This window comes from Bos taurus, chromosome 5 (genome assembly GCF_002263795.3).
Source record: "Bos taurus isolate L1 Dominette 01449 registration number 42190680 breed Hereford chromosome 5, ARS-UCD2.0, whole genome shotgun sequence".
Classification (NCBI taxonomy): Eukaryota; Metazoa; Chordata; class Mammalia; order Artiodactyla; family Bovidae; genus Bos; species Bos taurus.
Window position 1 is genome coordinate 59,744,777 of NC_037332.1, and position 24,912 is coordinate 59,769,688.

Consider the following 24,912-nt stretch of genomic DNA (forward strand, 5'->3'; position numbering starts at 1 on the left):
ACTGAACTGAACTGAACTGAACTGAACTGAGATCAGTGTGAAGATTCATCTTGGACAATGCTTCTGAGCATCTCCAGAGCATCTCCAATATCCAAGACATTTACGTTTGACAATGCTCACATGGAAATAAAGTTCTACATGGAAAGAATATATTACCTTTAAAAAGCTTTTGATAATATGTCTATGATACTCAGGAGAATAAATTCATTGATGACCAGAGGAGTACAAAATAAACAGACACCACTCATTAGTGGAAGAGAAATAATAATCACAGAATAGTACTTTTCTTCTCCAAAAGTTTGTTTAGAGCTTCTTTGACATCTTTGTTTCTCAGAGAGTAAATCAGAGGATTCAACATGGGAGTGAGTAGGGTGTAACACAAGGAGGCCACTTTACTGAGCTCAGGAAATGTGTCAGGAGTGAGATACATAAAAAAGACAGCACCATACAGTACACTCACGACTCCCAGGTGGGAGCTGCAAGTGGAGAAGGCTTTCTTACGCCCTTCGGTGGAGGGTATCTTTAGAACTGTGGACACAATGTACAAATATGAAATAACAATAACTATGATCGTAGGCAAGGTAATGAGGCCAGATAAGGTGAAAGAAACCATTCTCCGGATGAAGAGATCAGAACAAGATAGTCTCTGAAGTGGGCGAGTGTCACAGTAAAAATGGTCAATGGCCCGAGAAGCACAAAAAGATAAAGTAAATGTCATGCTGGTCTGAAGAATTGAACTGATACAGCCAAAAAAATAGGAACCAGCCACCAACTGAGCACAGAGACGTGTTGACATCTGGACAGTGTAGAGGAGAGGATTGCAGATGGCAATGAAGCGGTCATAAGCCATGACTGCCAGGAGAAACCCCTCGGTCACAATGAAGAGGACAAAGAGAAAGAGCTGGGTCACACAGCCTGCAAATGAGATGGACTTGCTCACAGACCAGAAGTTGATCATAGCCTTGGGTGCAATAACAGATGAATAGACGAGATCGATGAAGGAGAGGTTGCCTAGGAAGAAATACATTGGTGTGTTCAGCCAGGGATCAGTTATAATAATGACCATCATGCCAACATTCCCTAGAAGGATCATGGCATAGACAAGCAGAAAAAGCAGGAAGAGGAGAATGTGGAGCTCTGGGTGGACCCTGAAGCCTACAAGAATGAAGTCAGTCATGTCTGAGTAGTTGCTTGTTCCCCTGTCACCCATGGCAGAAACCTGCAGAGAGGTACAAAGAAAAATAAGCAAATGAACTCTTGGCTGTCATCCTAGTTACCAATCACCTCTTACTGTATTAGGAGTCACAAAACTGTTCTAAAATCATTATTTATTTTCACCTTAAAAGTTACTAATTTATATGAGTGGTGAAATTAGATCTTTTCCTTTTGAATCTAATACAATGTCTTCCCACCAAATACCTTTCACAGTGCATGTATCACTTAAGTATATATTTTGAACTCATGATTTATGCAATAAATGTAATGTCAGGAAATAGTGATTGCAAGAGAGCACAAATATTTCAATAAATGACATTTTGGAAGCAATTTTGGAGTCTGAGTTTAGAGATAAGGGCCTCAGTAGTCTAGTTTAGGAAAACTTAGTTTGGCAGGCATAGAGTACCAGCAGATATGAAGAAAATGATTGAATTTTAAGATACCTAAAAGGTGCAATTATTTTTGTGGGTAATGGAAACCATGGATTCTGATATAATGTGTATACTCACAAAGAAATATTTGTGCACAACCAAACACAAAAATTATCAGCACTTGTATGCTAGAATTTCTTCAGATGAGCCTCAAAATTTGTTTCATAAAAAAAAAATTTTCCTTCATTTTTTCAACTGACCGCTCATAGTAAAGAAAGAGACTTATTCCGTCTAGATAGATTTAGAAATGGATACTGAACAAAAGAGACATAAAGAAGAAATTGTTGATTGCATTCTTATTTACCTGGAATATAACTTTCACAGTCCTCATTAGTTTATTTACTAGACACTTCAAATAAGATCACTCTTCTCCCCAGGGCTTTATATACATGAACCTGTGTAGACAACAATAATAATAGCAAACATTATGTGGCATCTTTTATAGGCCACTTCTCTAAATGCTTTCATAATAGCTCATTTAATACATACAACAATAATATGAGGTGAGTGTTATTGTATTCCCCAGTTTACAGTAAGGTAAATGAAGTACCAAGAAACAAAATATGTTGAAAGACACCTACTAGGGTCAGAATTGAAATCTGAAGCCAAGAAATCTGGTTCCAGAACCCATGTTCTAATCACTGTGATATCTATCAACTTTTTCTTTGATAAAGATATATGAGAGAAGTTTAATATTTTGGTGAGAAACAGATGACTTTCAGTAAAATGATATGATGTTGTCTTGATATATTTTTGTTATTCACCAGATCCATCAAAAATTAAATATGAAGATAATTATAAAGGGGCAAGATTTTAAATAGATCAGAGTTAGGGTCTTAGGAGTGTAAATTATTTAGACAGTGAAAGGAAACACTGTAGTAGTTGTAAAATGTTTTTTGAAAAATAATGTATCTTATTTATATTTCTTTAAAATCCTGCCTAGAACCAAGGGACCAGATTACTTGAATTTTTGAGATTTATTCCTATCAAACTCATTCTAATGTTAATAAGTTTACAGCTAAAACCACTTATATCTGGAAAAGGAGAGTGTTTTTCCCAGAGTATCCACTAGACATGTAGTCAGTTGGTGATTTATTATTTGTCAAAAACTCACATGCTTTCAAATTTACTCTTACCTTATATTGTTTGGTAATTTGTCATGTTCTGTAAAAAGAAGTAGCAGAACTCTGATGTTTTGTCTTATTGTTTTAATTTTAGAAAGAGTAAACAAATTTAATGACTATGTTACAAAAATAATTTTAAAAATCATTATGTCAAAATAAAGTGAACCCCTTTCCTCTCAAAATTTCCAAATACATGTTCATTTTCCCAGTTTCATATTCTTCCCTTAGAGAAAATAGCCTTATTTTTCTTACTGCTCTATGTAAACTACTAAACTTTCCTTTAGTAGTTGACATTGGAAAAAGTCATCGTCCTTTGTAGAAGACAAAGAAGTCTATTTTCCAGTGATGCTTGGTTAACTCGGATATGCTTCCAGGAATTATATTCTGTAGTTATGCAAAGTGAATCTGAGGAATCAATCAGTAGGATAGTCCCTCTTATGCATTGTCTAGGGCTTGAATGCTTTTAGGAAGCAAAAATAGATTGTCTTAGACATCCAAGTAGAAGTCCTGAGTCATCTGGAATCTCTGATAATCAGCTCAAATAAAAGCAACAGTTTTCATAATGGGTTTGGCATAACAGTATAAATTTTTATAGTTGTAGCATTGAGCTTATCTTTACTTTCTGGGATATAGTCCTCCTGGGAAAGAAAGAAGTATAAATTTATTATTAAGATGTCTAGACTCCAGAGTCAAGATCCATGAGGAACATAGGGACTCCAGACTTAAAAAATAAAAGAAGAACAGAAAGAAATTGGGGGTGGGAGTGTGCGGAAGCAGCCTGAGTCTAATAGGAGTCAGCATACATACAAGAGCTGTTTTCTTGTGAGAATCCTTTGGGAAGGACCACAAAGATCTTCTTTAAAATCATCAATCCAAAAAAAGAAATATCTGAGTCAGGGCTCTAAAACACAACTCATTGCATCTAAAAATGCAGCTCTACTCATTATTTTTTCTCAAACACTTTATTGAGAAATAATTAGTGTGAAATAAACTGTATTCACTGAGTATACATTTCTGTGAGTTTTGCCTGTTTTATACATCAATGAAACCATCACCATATCAAGACACAGAGCATTTCCATCACTTTCAAGAGACTTATCATGCCCTCTTTTAACTGTGCCTGCTTCCAACTCCATTTTCAGCTAACCAGTAATGTGATTTTTTTTTTTTTTGCATATAAATATGTTTGCCTATAGTATGCACCCTTTTTTCTCAGGTTTCTTTCACTGAGTAAAATGATTTTGAGATTTATTCATTTTGTAATATCTATAAGTAAGTCATTCTTTTAATTGATGAGTATTCCCTTTACATATGTACCAAATTTTGGTACTCTTAAATCTTGGGCAATTGAGGTGTTTTCTGATTTCAGATATTGTGAATAAAGTCAATATAAATATTCACACACAAACTTATTTGATCAAGGATCCACTTCCTTCCTCTCCTCTCTCAACTTTCCTACACTCAAGCAAGTACAGGAAAAAATACACAGATTTCTCTTTCCCTAGTTACCAGACGAAGGCTATCATATCGCCCTGAGAGTTAAGTTGCTTTATTAATGTCCACCTGTTTGCAACCCAATGGACTGTAGTCCACCAACCTCCCCTGTCCATGGGAGTCTCCAGGAAAGACTACTAGAATGGGTTGCTGTGCCCTCCTCCAGAGAATCTTCCCAAGCCAGGAATTGAGCCACTCTTTTATCTCCTGCATTGGCAGATGAGTTCTTTACCACTAGCGCCACCTGGGAAGCCCATCACCTTGAGAGTATCAGGCAGCAAATATATCTTATCCCCAAGGCATAAATAATGCAGAAGGTCTATTCAAAACAAGAGTGGCTAAAATATCTTGAAGATCTCTTTCTTTATCCAGCCTCCATTCATAGCATAGAAGCTTGACCTCTGTCATGTTACACCCAGAATACTGGAGCTCTGCTTTAAGTAGCCTCAGTTCAAAGGATGAAGTTTTTATGCCAAGAGTGATAATATCCCACCCTCTCCCTCTCCCACAGATTCACGTTGATATTTGGCAAAATCAATACAATATAGTAAAGTTAAAATATAAAATAAAATAATTTTTTTTAAAAAGGAACATCAAAAAAAAAAAAAAGAGCAATAATATCATCAGCTACTGACCATACCCAGAAATCTGCTCCTAAATCAGAGGTATCACTCAGAGAACTGAACGACAGGTTTTGCCTAGAATGAAAAGTGTACCATAACAGAGAGCTCCAAGTAAACTGCATTTAGAACAAAGTGTGGAAAAGTTCAAGCATAAGTAAATTCTGAAACTTAAAAATAATTTGGTGATAAGCAATGCAGTAGAGATGGTTAGCTTCATAAGAGCAAAAAGCTAGCTGTCAACCAACTAGAAGTTTACCAGAGAGCAGTAGAGGAGACAGCTAAGAAATGCCTTCTCTGGGTTTGAATAAGTGTAAAAAACTGGCCTTAAAGATGATCCTTGTAAAGGAGACCAAAAACAATTTTTTTGATATCTGTTGCATTTCAAGATATATTATTTTTTAATTTATTGCTTATTGAAATAACACTGGTTTATATTAAGCAAGTTTCATGAATACATTTCCACTTCTGTATACACTGCACAGTGCTCACCACTGAAAATTTAGTTTCCATCACCATATAGTTGATCTCCTTAACCCACTTCACCCTCCACTCCCCCACCTCTTTCTCTCTGATAATCACTATTCTCTTCTCTGTATCTACATGTTTATTTTTGATTGGTTTGATTTGCTTACTTATTTTGATTTTTGCTTGCTTGTTTTTTGTATTCCATGTATGAGTGAAGTCATATGGTATTTGTCCTTCTCTATCTAACATATAATATCCTTGAAGTCCATCCATGTTACCACAATTGGCAAGGTTTCATCTTTTTTATGGTTTAATATAATTCTATTCTGTATATACAGCGCATCTTCTTTATCCATCCGTCAGTGGGCCTTTAAGTTGTTTTTGTATCTTGGTTATTGTAAATAGTACTGTGATGAACATAAGCATGTATCAGTTCAGTTCAGTCGCTCAGTCGTGTCCGACTCTTTACGACCCCATGAATCGCAGCACGCCAGGCCTCCCTGTCCATCACCAACTCCTGGAGTTCACTCAGACTCACATCCATCGAGTCAGTGGTGCCATCCAGTCATCTCATCCTCTGTCGTCCCCTTCTCCTCCTCCCCCCAATCCCTCCCAGCATCAGAGTCTTTTCCAATAAGTCAACTCTTCACATGAGGTGGCCAAAGTACTGGACTTTCAGCTTTAGCATCATTCCTTCCAAAGAAATCCCAGGGCTGATCTCCTTCAGAATGGACTGGTTGGATCTCCTTGCAGTCCAAGGGACTCTCAAGAGTCTTCTCCAACACCACAGTTCAAAAGCATCAATTCTTCAGTGCTCAGCTTTCTTCACAGTCCAACTCTCACATCCATACATGACCACAGGAAAAACCATAGCCTTGACTAGACGAACTTTGTTGGCAAAGTAATGTCTCTGCTTTTGAATATGCTATCTAGGTTGGGCATAACTTTCCTTCCAAGGAGTAAGCGTCTTTTAATTTCATGGCTGCAATCACCATCTGCAGTGATTTTGGAGCCCAAAAAAATAAAGTCTGACACTGTTTCCACAGTTTCCCCATCTAAGCGTGTGTGTATCTTTTCAATTAGTACTTTCATATTCTTTGGTAAATACTGAGAAGTGGAATGACTGAATCATATGCTGGCTCTGTTCTTAATATTTTGAGAAATATCCATAAGTTTTTATAGTGGCTAAGCCAATTTCTATTCTCACCAAAATTCTCTGTTTCCTTTTCTCCACATCCTCACCAATACTTTTCATTTCTTGCCTTTTTGATAATAGCCATTCTAACAGGCAGAAAGTGGTATCTCATTGTGACTTTTTTTTGCATTAATTTGTGATGTTGAACATCTTTCATGAGCCTGTTGGCCATATGTCTGTCTCCTTTGGAAAAATGTATAATCAAGTCCTTTGATCACTTTTTTTATTTCACTCATTTATTGTTGAAACACACACTATTGTAAATGTAAAAGAAAAATCAGTGATGGAAGCAGAGAAAAAGTAAGCCATTAAAGAGCTTACATTTTTTAAAGAATTTTTTTTTATCGGAGAATAATGGCTTTACAATGTTGTGTTGGTTTCTGCTGTACAACATGAACCAGCTATAAGTACACATATATCCCCTCCTTCTAAATCCTCTCTCCCACCCCTGCCATCCCAGCCCTCTCAGCATGGACCTGGGTTCCCTGTGCTAAACAGCCACTTTCCACTAGCTAGCTATTTTACACATGATAGAGTATATATGTCAACTTTACTCTCTCAGTTTGTCTCCCTCTCCTTCATCCTCTGTGTCCACAAGTTCTTCTGTATGCCCCTTCGCCCATTTTTTATTCGGGTTGTTTGGTTTTTTTATTGTTGGCTTATATGCATCATTCATATATGTGGATATTGTCCACCACAAGGACAAATTTAATTAGATTAGAGTGTAGAATAATATATGTCCCAGAATTTTTAGAAAATGATACAACAAGAATTACTGGAGGCAATTCCTGAGTAGTGAAACTTACAGTCAGCAAATGGTGTTCAGTCGCTCAGTCTGGTCCAACTCTTTGTGACCCCATGGACTGCAGCATGCCAGGCTTCCTGTCATTCACTGTCCCCTGGATTTTGCTTAAACTCATGTCCATTGAGTCGATGATGTATCCAACCATACCATCCTCTGTCACCCGCTTCTCGTCCTGTCTTCAATCTTTCCCAGCATCAGGGTCTTTTTCCATAAGTCAGCTTGTTGCAGTAGGTGTCCAAAGTATTGGAGCCTCAGCTTCAGTATCAGTCCTTCTAATGAATATTCAGAGTTGATTTCATTTAGGATTAGTTGGTTTGATCTCCTTGTAGTCCAAGGGACTCTCAAGAGTCTTCACCAACACCACAATTCAAAAGCATCAATTCTTCGGCACTCAGTCTTCTTTATGGTCCAACTCTCACATCCATACATGACTACTGGAAAAACCATAGCTTTGACTATATGGCCTTTTGTCAGCGAATGATGTCTCTGGTTTTTAATACACTGTCTAGGTTTGTCATAGATTTTCTTCCAAGGAACAAGACCATCTGTCAAATCAGCTGTCAGTGCCTATATCAATACATCTTACATAATACAAAATATTGTATATATTATACATATTGCTAGCACTAGACATCAAAATGAAAATATGAAAAGATATAAAAAATGAAATGCTGAGAAAAAGAAATTCATAATTATGGGTATAAAAATTCTTGTATTGATAATTAAGAAGTAGCAATATGATTGTTTTATGAGAACTGTGTACTCAATTTAGTTGCTTCATGGTAGTGAAACCTACACAATTAATGAATGAATCATTATAAACTTTTATTACATAGAGTATTATAGTCATATTCACAATACAGCATTAGAAACATTGTTATTTTTTTTTAAAAACCCACCTACCTATGATGTTCTCATGTAGTTTCTCTAATTATTGGAGAGTGACGTACACATACAATGTATGCATGCTCATTAACTGAGTCAGGTACAGTTATTTGCAACCCCTGGACTGTCACCCGCCAGGCTCCTCCACCCATGGGATTCTCTAGGAAAGAATACTGGAGTGAGTTTCCATTTCCTACTGTAGGGAATCTTCTCAACTGAGGGATCGAACTCGCGTCTCTTGCATCTCCTCCATTGGCAGGCAGATTCTTTACCACTGAGACACCTGGGAAGCCCACCAATACTGTACCATACTGTAATACACAGTGTATTGCATTGCCCAAAAAGTTTATTCAGATTTTCATAACAGAGTACAGAAAAACCCAAATGAATTTTTTGGTCAACCAGTAGTAGAAGTATTCATGTCATAAAAGAAATCAAAAGCAGTCTTTAATAATTGGAGTCTTTCTGCCAAATTGCCTAATGTCCCTTGTCTCTGGCACTGATTCTTCTGTATCTCCTTCCTAGTCATCTGGCACTGATTGAGAGCCACTCATCTCCATCAAATCTTCTGTTGATTCTTTTGTTGTGGTATTTATCAGTTCTTGAATTTCTCCAACATCCATATCTTGAAACACTTTACCCACTTCACCACCTTTGTTTGTCATATCTTCAATATCTTCATGATTTTCTTGATTGGCTCTGTTGTCAATCATGTGAAGTCATGCACAACATCTTGAACCAGTTCTCCAGCAGGACTTTACTATTTCAGGATTGATGGCTTTCACAGATTTTCTATAACAATGATGGAATCTTCAATGGTATAATCCTTTCAGACTTTCATGATCTCTCTATCAGGTTTCTCTTCCATATCACTGACAATCTTTCCCTAAATTATCATGTGTAATGTGCCTTAAAGATCCTTACACCCCCTGATTTAGGGGCTGAATTAGAGATGTTGTATTCAGGGGACAAGTAGACACCTTTGGTGTTTAACTCATGGGGTTCTGGGTGGCCAGGGACATGGTCCAATATTTAAAAAAAAAAAATGTAAGACAGACCTCTCCTGCAAGGTGCTTCCAAAAGCATCAGTGGAACCAAGTCAGGAGAAAGAGGTTACTTGTCTAGTCTTTCTTGCTTTACAAAAAGAGACTGGCAGCTGCAATGTATCTTTTCCCTTTAAAACTTGGGGATTAATAGTTTTATAGATAAGGACATTCTTGATCATAAACCTAAACACATTTGCACAAAACAGTAGGGTAAGCCTATCCATTCCTGCCTTGAATCCTGGGACTCACTTCCTTCCCCTTCTAATAAGTATCCTCTGTGACAGTTTCTTCACAGAATAGGGCACTTTTCTTCTGCATTAAAAACTGGTTCAGCCAGATATCCTCTCTCCTCAATGATTTTCTCACTGGCATTTGGGAGCTCATCGGCTGCCTCTTGATCAGCAGAAGCTACTTCCCCAATTTTCTTGACACTTCTTAAGCCAAATCTCTTTCTAAAATTATCAAACCATCCTTTGCTTTCATCAAATTCTCCAGTTTTAGTCCTTCACCTTGCTTTTGTTTTACGTTGGCATATAACTTTACTTTTTCTCAAATCATATTACAATATATAGATATGTCTTTCTCCTAGCAATCCTGCACCCAGTAAAATATGCATTGTTAATATGAGATAAAGTATTCACAAAAGTACAAAATTTTCATACCTACTGCTGTAGCCACAGCAAACTACAGCTTCACAAATTCTTTAAAAAAAAAAAAAGTGAGTCCTTACACTGGATTCATTCATCTTAAAATGGCAGGCAACCATAGCTGTAGACCTCAATCTTCAGTAGATACCTAGCAATTCAACTTTTTCTTGTAAGATCATGACTATTCTCTGCTTCTTAGGAGCACTTCCTGAATCATTAGTGGCACTTCATAGGAGTCCTGAGATGTTGTTATTTAAGGTATTGCACTAAACATAATGAAAAATTTACAAGAACTGGGAGAGATCACTTTTTATTGTGGTACCCAGTTTACTGGAAAGGTTAGTAGCTCACATAGAGATGATTAGTGTCCTGTAGTGTTTTAAGTGGATACTCACATCACTTGAGCTCACCACAATAGCAACAGGAGGTAACTACAAATATATTATAGTAGTACAATATGTACTACAATCAATTTCCTGTAATTATTATTTAATACTCCAATATTACATTTTTAAAATTCCTCTCAACTGAAAATGGTGCCAGGTATGGTCTAGAATAGTATCTATACATATTTTATGCATTCATGACATACCTGGTTTTTCTTAATTATTTTCAATATTTCTAGGCTACATAGCTCATCTGCAACTTTTTTCAAATTGTTGCAAATATTCAAGAACAACTTCTAATACATTTATTAGAATCAATTTGTGTGCAAGTGAATCTGCACATTTAAAATTAATGTAGTTCATGGATCAACTCTATAGTCATACACTATAATACCAGGGTTAGGTCTTCAACATATTAATTCTGAAAACCAGAATTCAGCCCATAACACTTTTTTTCTTGTCTATTGCCTTAGATAAGACTTACACTTGAAGGTTGAAAAGGTTTTGCAGTGGGGACTTCCTTGCTTTGTTCCTAATTTTATCAGGAAAGCTTCTGCTTCTCACCTTAAATATGATCTTAGCTCTAGATTTTTGGTAGATGTTACTTTTCAAGTTAAGGAAATTCTCTATTCTTGGATTGCTAAGAGCTCCTTTACTTTTTATGTGTTTGTACCATCACCATACATATCATTCAGATTTAAAATGATGAGACACACCTTCTTTGCTGTATCTGTCTCATAAGTTATTATGTTCTGTGTGTTTTACTTATAATTTTTTTAACTTTACTTATTTAAAATGAAACAAAGATGAATGTTTTTAATGATAAAAGGTGCAATTGACAAAGAAGATAGAGATCATAAACCATTAGACCCCTTAACAACAAAAAAACAAAGATTCAAAAAGCAAATACAGGAGAAACATAAGAAAAAAGAACAAAACTATATAATCATAGTGAGACATATTAACATTTCTCTAAGAATATTTTATCAACTGTAGAAAAAACAAGAATAGGAGCATTCTGAAAGATGTCATTAATGATATAATATGTATTTATGGAATTAATTTATATTAATCATATCCTGCTGCTGCTGATAAGTCACTTTAGTCATCTCTGACTCTGTGTGACCCCATAGACGGCAGCCCACCAGGCTCCACCACCCCTGGGATTCTCCAGGCAAGAACACTGGAGTAGGTTGCCATTTCCTTCTCCAGTGCATGAAAGTGAAAAGTGAAAGTGAAGTCGCTCAGTCGTGTCCAACTCTTCCCCACCCCGTGGACTGCGGCCTACCAGGCTCCTCCATCCATGGGTTTTTCCAGGCAAGAGTACTGGAGTAGGATGCCACTGCCTTCTCCTAATCATATCCTTCATAAATATAATTAGAATTTTGTATCTCATGTGTTATTAGAAGTCCGTAGCACTTTTAGAAAAACTGGCAAAAAGATAAGCATTACTACGTTTCAAAAGTAAAATTCTTTTTTGTGTGTGTGGTTCAGTTATACATATACAAAGATGATATTTTTCTCCATTATAGGTTATTGTAACGTATTGACTATAGTTACCTGTGCTATACAATAAACCTTTCCTGCTTGTTTCATATCTAATTTTTTTAATTAGAAATCTAGCATTCTACTTATACTAAGTCAAACAAGGGGAATCAAAATGTCATAAATTTTTAGTTAGGCAAAAATCCATACATTTTCTAAAATATATATGTGGTATATATTATTTATATATCTGTATACAAAAACTTTTCTACTACACTTGATAAATGCTTGAGAAAGAACATCAGTAAAAAAGGAGATGGAGAAATTGGAAAACATAACCTAAATGAAATAGGAGCACTGAATATGAAATTAAAAAAGTGAAACAAACTAGATAAAAGTAAAAGATCCTCACATACTCCAGTTGTTTTTAACATGGTTGCTCATTAGAAACATATCTGGAACTCTGGCCAAAAATAATAATAATAATAACCAATACCTGGGTAATTGTATTTTTCAAAAAATTCCAAGATAAATCTCATATGCATCTGGATTTTAAAAAGCAATTACATATTTTTCTATTCAATGGTAGTTTTGGTGATATAGAATTTTATAATTTTTCTGTTGACCAGTCATGATACTGTGGTATTAAGTGGGTAATAGTTACATGATTGGACTTCCCTGGTGGCTCAGGTGGTAAAGCGTCTGTCTACTATGCGGGAAACCTGGGTTCAATCCCTGGGTCAGGACAGTAGTAAAAGATGTTGATCAGTTTTCATAATCAATAACCAGAAAAATATAAAAGATAATTAAAATTGCAAGCCATGAAGGAAACACAATCAGCCTAAAATTATAAAATAATTACATACAAGTAGGTGGGCCAAGCAGAAGGATGTGGTAAGCAGAAGTGCATACATGCACAGGTTTTCATCTGCTCAGCCAGTCTGTGTCTTTTGATAGGTGCATTTAATCCATTTACATTTAATGTAATTATCCTATTATCTATTGCTACTTTCTTAATTGTCTGTGGTTTATTTTCTGTGGATAGGGCTTTCCATTTTTTTGTCTTCTGCCTAAAGAAGTTCCTTTAGCATTTGTTGTAAAGCTGATTTGGTAGTGCTGAATTATTTTAGCTTTTGTTTATCTGGAATGCTTTTGATTTCTCCATCAAATCTGAAGAAGAGTCTTGCTGTATAGAGTACTCCTGGTTGTAAGTTTCTTTCGTTTCCTCACTTTAAATATGTCATGCCATTCCCATCTGGCTTGTAGAGTTTCTGGTAAGAAATTAGCCTGTGATTCATGTCAATGTATGGCAAAACCCACTACAATATTGTAAAGTAATTAGCCTTCAATTAAAATACATAAACTTTGGAAAAAAGAAAGAAAGAAATCAGCCTGATGGGAGTTCCCTTGTATGTTGTCACTTTTCCCTTGTTGCTTTTAATATTTTATATTTGTCTTTAATTTTTGTGAGTTTGATTACTATGTGTCCTGGTGTGTTCTTCCTTTGGTTTATCCTGCCTGGGATTCTCTCTGCTTCCTAGACTTGATTATTTCCCTTCCCATGTTAGAAAGTTTTCAGCTATTATCTCTTCAAATATTTTCTTAGGTCTTCTCTCTCTCTATCTTCTCTTTCTGGGGCCCCTATAATGCAGATGTTCATACTTTTAATGTTGTTCCAGGTCTCTCAGGCTATCTTCATATCTTTTCATTCTTTACTCTATATCCTGTTCTGTGGCAGTGATTCCACCAAACTGTCCTTCAGGTCATTTATCTCTGTTTACACCTCAGTTATTCTGCTCTGGATTCCTTCTAGTGGATTATTCATTTCTGTTTGCTCCTTCTTTACTTCTTGTAGATCTTTGGTAAACATTTTTTTGTGTCTTCTCAACCTTTGCCTCCATTCCTTTGCTGAGAACCTGAATCATATTCACTATCATTATTCTGAATTCTTTTTCTGGAAGGTTGCCTATCTCTACTTCTTTTAGTTGTTTTTCTGCGGTTTTATCTTGTACCTTCATCTGGGAGGCAGCTTTCTGCTTTTTCATGCTGATTAACTTTCTGTAATGTGGTTTTAATGTGACATTAAGAAGAGGGAGCAAGAATACATAAAAGAATTATACAAAAAAGATCTTCATGACCCAGATAATCATGATGGTGTGATCACTCACCTAGAGCCAGACATCCTGGAATGCAAAGTCAAGTGGCGTTAGGAAGCATCACTATGAACAAAGCTACTGGAGGTGATGGAATTCCAGTTGAGCTATTTCAAATCCTAAAAGTTGATGCTGTGAAAGTGTGGCATTCAATATGCCAGCAAATTTGGAAAACTCAAACAGTGGCCACAGGACTGGAAATGGTCAGTTTTCATTCCAATCCCAAAGAATGGCAATGCCAAACAATGTTCAAACTACCACACAATTGCACTCATCTCACATGCTAGAAAAGTAATGCTCAAAATTCTCCAAGCCAGGCTTCAACGATACATGAACCGTGAACTTCCAGATGTTCAAGCTGGTTTTAGGAAAGGCAGAGGAACCAGAGATCAAATTGCCAACATCTGCTGGATCATGGAAAAAGCAAGAGAGTTCCAGAAAAATACCTATTTCTGCTTTATTGACTATTCCAAATCCTTTGAATGTGTGGATACAAAAAACTGGAAAATTCTTAAAGAGATGGGAATACCAGACCACCTGACCTGCCTCCTGAAAATCTGTATGCAGGTATAGAAACAACAGTTAGAACAGAATATGGAACAGCAGACTGATTCCAAATCAGAAAAGGAGTATGTCAAGGATGCATATTGTCACCCTGATTATTTAACTTATATGCAGAGTGCATCATGTGAAATGCTTGGCTGGTTGAAGCATAAGCTTGAATCAAGATTGCTGGGAGAAATATCAAAGATCTCAGATACACAGATGACACCACCATTATGGCAGAAAGCAAACAAGAACTAAAGAGCTTCTTGATGAAAGTGAAAGAGGAGAGTGAAAAAGTTGGCTTAAAACTCAACATTCAGAAAACTAAGATCATGGCATCCGGCCCCATCACTTCATGGCAAACAGATGGGGAAACAATGGAAACAGTGGCAGACTTCTTTTTGGGGGGCTCCAAGATCACTGCAAATGGTGACTGCAGCCAAGAAATTAAAAGATGCTTGCTCCTTGAAAGAAAAGCTCTGACCAATCTAGACAACATATTAAAAAGCAGAGACATTACTTTTCCAACCAAGGTCTGTCTAGTCAAAGTTATGGTTTTTCCAGTAGTCATGTAAGGATGTGAGAGTTGGACTATAAAGAAAGCCAAGTGAAGAATTGATGCTTTGAACTGTGGTGTTGGAGAAGACTCTTGAGAGTCCCTTGGACTGCAAGGAGATCCAACCAATCAATCCTAAAGGAAATCAGCTCTGAATATTCACTGGATGAACTGATGCTGAAGCTGAAACTCCAATACTTTAGCCACCTGATGAGAAGAACTGACTCATTGGAAAAGACCCTGATGCTGGGAAAGGTTGAAGGTGGAAGAAGGACGACAGAGAGTGAGACGGTTGCATGGCACCACTGACTTGATGGACATGAGTTTTAGTAAGCTCCAGGAGTTGGTGATGGACAGGGAAGCCTGGCATGCTGCAGTCCTTGGGGTTGCAAAGAGTCAGTAACAACTGAGCAACTGAACTGACCTACCATACAGTTAAATTGAATCATATACCCACTGAAAGCAAGAATCTGATGGACCAATAGAGTCACCGTCTGAATTGTAATTATGGCTTGGGTAATTCAAAGACTGCAACATGCTGTTAGTACTTCTGACAAATTAAAGCAAAAATTGAGCTCAGATCTTTAAATTCTGTTTCTATAGGGTACTTGTCACCATAACAAGATAATGTCCTATAGTTAACAGCTGCAGAGATGAAACTGCTGAAAGCTAACCCACAGTATGAACTTTTGGCTTGCCGAACACAAAACATGTTGAATCATCCCTTCAATTTCTCTCATACAATTAACTGAGGATTCCTGGTTCGTGAAAGTGAAGATGCTCAGTCGAGTCTGACCCTTTGTGACTCCATGGACTGTAGCCTAACATACTCCTCTGTCCATGGGGTTTTCCAGGCAAGAGTCCTGGTTTGTAACATTACTCAAAACATTTGAAAATTCTGACATTTTGGAAGCTACCTCAACCACCTTTGCAGAAGGAAGCAGACCTACCTCCCTAAGAGTTATTCCCTGCTCAATTTAAGATGCTGCTACTCCTTTATCTGAAAAAGTTTCCTTGAAGGAAGAAGCCATAGTTCCCCTTTCCACTCCTCATTTTCATTCTATGAGCTCACTTATTAGTGCAAGAATATGAATACTGTCCCAAGGCAGATAGAGAATTTGTAGAAGACTGGCTTAAAATTTTGAATATTTTTTGGATACATATTGGCAAAAGTGCTTTGAGGTGAATGAATTTTAGGGCTCTTTTACTTGAGAGGGAGGGAGATACTTGACAGAATTCTTACTTAACCAAAATTTGACAATTAGTGTGTTGCTGCTGCTGCTGCTAAATCACTTCAGTCATGTCCGAATCTGTGTGACCCCATAGACGTCAGCCCACCAGGCTCCCTCATTCTCCAGGCAAGAACACTGGAGTGGGTTGCCATTTCCTTCTCCAATGCATGAAAGTGAAAAGTGAAAGTGAAGTCTCTCAGTCGTGTCAGACTCTTAGCGACCCCATGGATTGCAGCCTACCAGGCTCCTCCATCCATGGGGTTTTCCAGGCAAGAGTACTAGCTAATGTAAATAAGTTGAAGTCTAATGTTTGATTGAGATTACAAGTGTAATTTATTAACTAATACTGGATATTAAATGAAATTAAGACACTAGAAACACTTTGGGAAAAGTATAGAAAAGGAAATTTAATATCTTTAGGAGACAGTAGTGCTAGAGTGGCAGTACTGGCTAGGTGCCCCGAGGTGTTCCTTTACCAATGACAAAGCAAACAGCCAGAAATTTTAAAAGCAGCTGTGATACTTCTCTCTAAGGATGTTGGTGGCAGACATTAAGGTTAAAGTGGCCTTTCTAATATCGGTGAGAAGCGAGGAGTGAGAGTGTTCAGATTATGGCTTCTGACTGAGAGAGCAAAGAAAGATTTGGTTAACATGATAGTAGCAACTTATTAGTTCAAAAATGAATGTGGTATAGTAATCTCCACCTAGGGGTAGCTAATCATAAGTTATCTAGGAATAAAATAAGTGGACCCTCTTTAGAGAGAGCAAAAGACAGAGAGACAAAAAGAGAGAGGCATTGGATAAGATCAAAAGCTGACCTGAGCTACCACGATTCAGATAATGCCCATCTCCCAATTCTTAGACTTGAGTGAGTCACAGAGAGTCAGTGGAATGAAGATGTGAATAAGATGTGAACTGAAATCACTGAATTCACTCTTGAATAAGATGTGAACTGAAATCCTTCCAAAACCTTCCAAATATTTTGATGACTAATTTTCAAATGACTGAACACTGAAGAAAATGTTTGGAGAACACTCCAAACATTTTGTGGAGTTATAGAGCTATTTCTTGGGCTTCCCTGGTGTCTAAGTGGTAAAGAATCCACCTGCTAATGCAGGAGACATGGGTTCCATCCCTGAGTCAGGAAGATCCCTTGGAGAAGGAAATGGCAACCCACTCTACTATTTTTGCCTGGAAAATTCCATGGATAGAGGAGCCAGGAGTACTATAGTCCATGGGACCATGAAAGAGTCAAACATGACTTAGTGACTATACAACAATAACAGCAACAACAACAGAGTTATTTATTAGATCCTGTCTCAGAACTATCCAGCAGAGGAACAAAGAACTTGAAATTTCTTGAAGTAAAACTTTCTAATAGTGTGACATTTGACAAGTTTGAATCCTACTTGAAGACTCTTGCCTATTTTTCACATTCTAACTTCCTAGAATGCTGCCAAGGGAATCACCCTCTCCAGCCCTCTCATTGTGTATATGCAGCTGGAGCAAAAATAAAAATAAAAAATGTATGTGTCTAATTATTTATCTTTTGCTTAAATTATCCAAAGTTCATTTATGTAGGTTGCCACTAAAGACACCCAAGTATAAGACATGCAATTGAGAAACCCAATACCAATCATCACAATGCCAAACAATGTGAGTAAATGTTTCCACACTGATAAGGAAAAAAAAAAAAAAACTATTTCCAAAATCTAGAAGTCATATTCAGTAAAAGTAAGAACTATTAAAATTCAGTTCAGTTCAGTCATTTAGTCGTGTCCAACTCTTTGAGATCCCATGGACTGCAGCACACCAGGCTTCCCTGTCCATCACCAACTCCCAGAGCTTACTCATGTCCATTGAGTCGGTGATGCCTTCCAACCATCTCATCCTCTGTCGTCCCCTTCTCCTTTAGCCTTCAATCTTTCCCAGCATCAAGGTCTTTTCCAATAAGTCAGTTCTTCTCATCAGGTGGCTAAAGTATTGGAGTTTCAGCTTCAGCGTCAGTTCTTCCAGTGAATATTCAGGACTGATTTCCTTTAAGATTGACTGGATCTCCTTGCTGTCCAAGGGACTCTCAAGAGTCTTCTTCAACACCACAGTTCAAAAGCATTAATTCGTTGGCATTCAGCCTTCTTTATGATACAATTCTTCCATCCATACATGACTACTGGAAAAACCATAGCTTTCACTAGATGGACCTTTTTTGGCAAAGTAATGTCTCTGCTTTTCAATATGCTGTCTAGGTTGGTCATAGCTTTTCTTCCAAGGAACAAGCATCTTTTAATTTCATGGCTGTAGTCACCATCTGCAGTGATTTTTGGAGCCCAAAAAAATAAAGTCGGTCACTGTTTCCATTGTTTCCCCAACAATTTGCCATGAAGTGATGGGGCCAGATGCCATGATCTAGTTTTCTGAATGTCAAGTTTTAAGCCAAATTTAGTCTTTGATTAAAGTTGGGGGGGGGGGGGCAGTTGTCTTGTTTTATTTTTTTTAACAGTATTATAATAGTTAAGAAAGGATGTTGACCTTCAGTATGTCTTGTTTGGAGAAATGTCTGTATAGGTTTTCTGTCCATTGTTTAAAATTGTATTTAATTTTTAATTGAAGGATAATTGCTTTATAGAATTTTGTTGTTTTCTGTCAAAGAGCAACATGAATCAGCCATAGGTGTACATATGCTTCTGCCCATTTTTTGATTGGGCTGTTTGTTTCGATGATATAAAGCCACATGAGCTATCACTTATATGCTGAATCTTAAAAAAACAATAGAATGCAAATGAACTTATTTACAAAACTGAAACAGACTCACAGACTTAGAACTTATTGTCACAAGAGGGGAAGGATTAGGGAAAGAGAGTGGGAGGGATAGATTGGGAATTGGGGATGGACACACTTCTATATTTAAAACAGATAACCAACAAGGACCTACTTGTTTGGTACAGGGAACTGTGTTCAGTATTATGTAGTAACCTAAATGGGAAAATAATTTGAAAAAGAATATTTTTTAAAAAGAAAATTAAATCTGTACTTCAAGTTAAAAAGAAAAAAGAAATGATTGAAATGGATTCCTTTTTAAGTTTCAGGATACCTTGCTTCTTTCTGATCCCATCCTTTCCCTCTTCTTCCCCTCCCTCCCTGCCCAGCCCTTAACAGTAAGAAGCTTTGTCCGCAATTATATAATAGCGTTCACACACTCAAGAATTTTTATTGATTTTATGACTTATACTGGTATTATGGGATAGGATAAAGTGACATATACTCAATTCACAAGAGTAACAGTCCAATATCAATTCAAATTTCAACATTTTTGCAATATCTAATCAGTTCAGCTACTCCAATTACTACAACAATTTAAACCTCATAATAAGAGTTAAAACTATCCTAAGGAAAACAAATGGAGCATGCTTTGGGTGCTCGTCCAACAGATGTTTAATTTAGTAATTTTAACTTATATTTATGAATATTTGAATTATCATTTGAAATTATCTGAGTTGGATAATCTTAGCAGTCTGGCAATAGAAAATATTATTATAAATGTCCTCACCAAAGTTCAATGCACTAAGCATTAGGTAAACATTAGCAATCCAAAAAATTTAAAGACAAAATGTAACACATAGAATTATAGGACAATCAATATATGCGCATGTCCCAAAACTTGTAACCGGGAAGAAGAGACAGTGCATTGCGGAGGAGAGTGTTTGAGACATCTAATGCAACCTTCTGCCTCTCAAGATCATATCACTATTGAGAAACTTCTCCGTGTGAATACAGACTTCAAGTTCCCTCAAAGTAATGACTTATGATGTACATGATGGAGAATACAATTTTCAGACTCCCTTGGAATGTGACGGTGTTTCATAATCCATGCAACATTGAAAAAGGAAACACTTCGTCAATAAAGGCCAACAAAAGGTTGATACGACATCAGGTGGTTCTGATGGAATCTTGATGGCACACATAATGAGAGAGATATAAATTAGGCACTACTTTTCATATAAGGCCTGTGAAACCAGAAAAAAATTTTACCAAGAATAATGTTTATGACAATTAGAAGAAAGTAAGGGAGAGCTTAACTTAACACCTTTGAAAGCATTCTGCCTTGATTTTCATCTTTCCCAGGTTTCTTCCAACATCTGGCATGGTTTAAGCAATGCCACTTTGAAGGTTAGACATTGGAATACTGTAATGTTATAGCTGAAAAATGAAAAATATAATCCACCAGACTAAAATCTAAAGCAAATTAATCTAGGCCTTATTGTTAGTCAGTATTTTGTTGCCTTTTCCAAATAGTCTTTAATCACGCACACTTGTTAGATACATCAAAGAGTGACATTCTAGGGTATCAGATATACAGTGGAAATAAGTAAAACTGAAACCTAAAAAGGGTATTTTCCAGACTTATAATAATCAATGCCAAAGATCAGTTTCCCAAGCTGATTTGAATTCACATTTCCCTCTTAAATGATATTTTTCTGAATATCAAGGAAAATGGCAGCATCTGAACATCAAGAGAATGGTAGATTTATCAGTTTAGGGAGAAAGATAAATATAACCTTGATTTATTAAGTCACTTAGCTTCTCACTTTGTCTATTCAATAAGAATATTCATTTCTCAAATCTCTTACCCTAATCAACATTAACCCATGAAGATGTTTGCCTTTGTGCATTCATCCAAGGAGGTTTTGCTATCTTAAAAGTAGAAAACCAGAAGACCTTATCTAAGACCTGTATTTTAGGTTTTCTCAATGCCAAGTGTATGGACAAAACTCATAATTATATTTTATTTCTTAGGATTAGTTCTTGCCTAGAATTTAATGTTGTCCTGACTTAGGCATTATAATTTCTTAGCTAAAGCATTACTTACATCAACTGTAAAAATGTTAACTCTGGCACAACTTTCTCTAGAACTTGGCTTCCTAAATTTAGTACCTATCAAACCTGCTTTAACCCACCTTCCCTTCTCAACTGACATCGGATATTTAGAACTAATCACATTTTAAAACTACCCCATATTCAAATAACCCAAACATATTCATACACAAATACACACATGCATGCACACAAACATGTATGTACATTTACATATAACCCAACTATCTGTAGAGCTTATTATAAAGGCTTAAGATATTTTTAACTGAGATTTTCAAACTGACTTTATTTCAACTGAGTGTTTTCATTAATCATGTGTGTGCATGTGTGTGTGTGTGTGTTCAGTCACTCAGTTAAGTCTGACTCTTTGTGGCTCCATGGACTGTAACCTGCCAGGCTCCTCTGTCCATAAGATTTTCCAGGCAAGAATACTGGAATGGGTTGCCATTTCCTACTCCAGGGGATCTTCCTGACCCAGGCATCAAACCCACATCTCTTGCATCTCCTGCATTGGCAGGTGGATTCTTTACCACTAACACCATCTGGGAAGCCCCCCATCAATAGCATATTCACTACCAATAATTTGTATTACCCAAAAGATAGAGGAATGAACTGTAAAACATCATAAATATCATAAAATATTCTCATCATATGGGAGAAAAGTGGGATGACCATGCCATTCAAGGAAAACCAAACAAATATCATAATTTAAACCAAATGAATGCAATCTTCCCATGTTCATTTTTATTTGGCCCCTATTTACTTCAACAGAAGCCACTGTTTATGTAACCTTTCCTTTTTCCTTTCATCATATACGCATGTCCTCACATCTTTGGCATGACGTTAAAAACAAAACGCAACACTAGCATTTATAGTTATTTGCATATAAAACAGTTGGGTCACACAGTTTCCAAATAAATCCTTATACTTAGATATTTTCTAAATTTTACTTAGGCATACTTGGAAGAGAAACAATAATATTTTTTTCTTCTCCATTTACATATATATTATTGCCTGGAGAGTGAAAAATATATCTCTTTGTAGAAATGCAATAAATTTTCATGGCTGTCCAAAACTTTCAGATTTAACGTTACCTTGTGGAAAAGTGAAAAGTAAATAGTGAAAAGTGAATTTGTAGAATTTTTATAGGATATTATTAATGCTGTTGAATAAAACTGTTAAGGTTTTTGGTTTTGCTTTGGTTTGAGAAACAACTTGAGCTTTAAATGCATAAGTCTAGAAGATTTGGAGAACAAAATCAAAGGATGCAAGAAAAAGTAAAAGTGGAAGCATATTTAGAGTAAAACTTTTTTCTTCCATACGACTTTTCTCATCGCATCTTTAACATCCTTATTTCTTAGAGAGTAGATTAAAGGGTTCAGCATAGGTGTGAATAAAATGTAACATACTGAGGCCACTTTACGAAGTTCCGGGTTACTTGGTGGTGTGAGATACACAAACGAGACAGTGCCATAAAGCAAACTTACAACCCCCAGATGAGAGCTGCAAGTGGAGAAGGCTTTCTTCCTTCCTTCACTGGAGCGGATCTTTAAAACTGTGGACACAATATACATGTAAGAGACTACAATAACAACTATCGTGGGCAAAATAATAAGAATAGCCAAATTAAGTGACACCATCTTATTAATAAAGACATTGGAACATGAGATCTTCTCAATTGGGTTTGAATCACAGTAGAAGTGATCAATGACTCGAGAGGCACAGAAAGACATTGAAAATGTTACACTGATTTGAAGGATGGAACTGACCCAGCCACAGAGATAAGAACCAGCCACCAGCTGGATACAGAGACTTCTTGACATGCGGACAGTATAGAGAAGTGGGTTGCAGATGGCAATGAAGCGGTCATAAGCCATAGCTGCTAAGACAAAGGCCTCTGTTACCATGAAAAGTGCATAAAGAAACAGCTGAGCCACACAACCTGCAAAGGATATGGTCTTTTTCTGAGACAGGATGTTGACCATGGCTTTGGGTACAATAACAGTGGAGTAGGAGAGGTCAATGATGGAGAGATTGCCTAGGAAGAAATACATTGGTGTGTTCAGCCGGGGATCAGTCACAATGATGCCAATCATGCTAAGGTTCCCCAGAAGGACCATCCAATAAATAATCAGGAAAAATAGGAAAAGGAGACTGTGGAGCTCTGGACGGACCCTGATGCCTACAAGAATGAAGTCAGTCACTTCTGAATGGTTGTCTCCTCCCTTGTCACCCATGGCAAACTTCTGCTTAAAGGCATAAGAGAAAGTCAGCAAAGTTTCTACTCTTTAGCTAGTATCACAAATAACACTTTGCATCTAAAAATACTTTATAATTGACATAATATTTTCATATCCATTATTCGACTAAGCTTACACCTATGGCAAAAGAAATATGAGAGAGAGTTTGAGTTGCCTGAGGTAACACAGCTGGTTAAAAATGGAATTTAGACTCAAGATGAAATATTTTGAAATCAAGCCTAGTGTTAATTTCAACACAACAGAGTTTATCAAATGAGATATTTTGTGAGATGTCATCTGTGATTTCAAAATACTAAAATCTGATAAGCTTGTACTAAGAAAAAGACACTTCCATAAATTTTATCATTAAATATTCACTTTTATATGTAATACTTTGCCTCAATTCAGTAATAAAAGATAAATGAAGGAAAAGAAGCGAAAAGTACATTCCAAGATAATATGAACTTTCTGCACAAAAGAGCTCTTACAATTGCAAGTACATTACTAAAGAACTAAATTGCCTTACTTTGAGATCTTTTAAAATAAAATCAATCTTCAACTTCTGGAACTAGTCTAATTTAAGTTTATTTTATTTTATTTATTTATTTAACTAGTCTAATTTTATTCATTTATTTAATAAAGTAAAATGTGAGTGATACCTTTATATTTTTTATCCTGTGAAGTTTACTGATACTGGTTTTCTCTATATAAATCTGTCAAGACATTCACTTCATCTCAAACTTTTCCAAATGAGAGAAAGAACCAATCAAAAATGTTAACTCTGTAAAAGAATATATTAAATAGCAAATTTTACTGAACTCATAATATGATGGTTAGAACTCAGTAGTTTTGAGAACGAAAGTATTAATTTCCTGGAAGCATCCAAATTAACTTATTTGAATATGGGTGACCTGTTAAACGATCAAGACACTTTTTGTTAATTTTAAATATTTCTGTTATTTTTCTATGAAACAATGCACTCATTGTCATTTAGGTTGTCTAGAAATTAAGGATAATTTTACACATCTTTTCTTCTTGATGATACCTAAACCAACTGTCATTTATCTTTTCAAAGACTGGTGTGAATAATAAAAGCCAGCAAATGATCCACAAAATATTTTTACCAAAATTAAAATAAATGTATACTAACAATCAAAACCTTAGAAAATATGCTGAGTTTCATTTTGAATCTCAAGATTCCCTTAATAGTAAGAGCTTTTATTTTGTGTTTTTTATGGTCCACCAAAAATCCCCTGGATCCTGAAACCTTCATGACTTTCTCTGCTTCTTTCATTTGTTGCTTTTCCCAATAACTTTCTCAAAAAAAAATAAATAAATAAATAAGGGAATTCCCTGGTGGTCCAGTGCTTAAGACTCCATGCTTTCACTGCCAAGGGCCCAAGTTTGATCCCTGGTTGGAGAACTAAGATCCCACAGGCCACATAGTGCACAGCCAAACAAACAAACAAAAAAAAGCCATGAAATTAATTCATGGATAAATGGCTGAACAAAA

The 24,912-nt window shown here is 36.3% G+C and overlaps 2 protein-coding genes across 2 annotated transcripts; both read right to left on the reverse strand.

Annotated features, from left to right (window-relative positions):
• Positions 1-268: 268 nt before the first annotated feature.
• On the reverse strand, positions 269-1,210 carry OR9K2F (olfactory receptor family 9 subfamily K member 2F). Its single transcript, NM_001389891.1, has one exon. The coding sequence runs from the start codon at positions 1,208-1,210 to the stop codon at positions 269-271; it is 942 nt and encodes a 313-aa protein (NP_001376820.1).
• A 21,244-nt stretch (positions 1,211-22,454) lies between these two features.
• OR9K7 (olfactory receptor family 9 subfamily K member 7) lies at positions 22,455-23,396 on the reverse strand. The gene has a single exon (NM_001390093.1). The coding sequence runs from the start codon at positions 23,394-23,396 to the stop codon at positions 22,455-22,457; it is 942 nt and encodes a 313-aa protein (NP_001377022.1).
• Between the last annotated feature and the right edge of the window lie 1,516 nt (positions 23,397-24,912).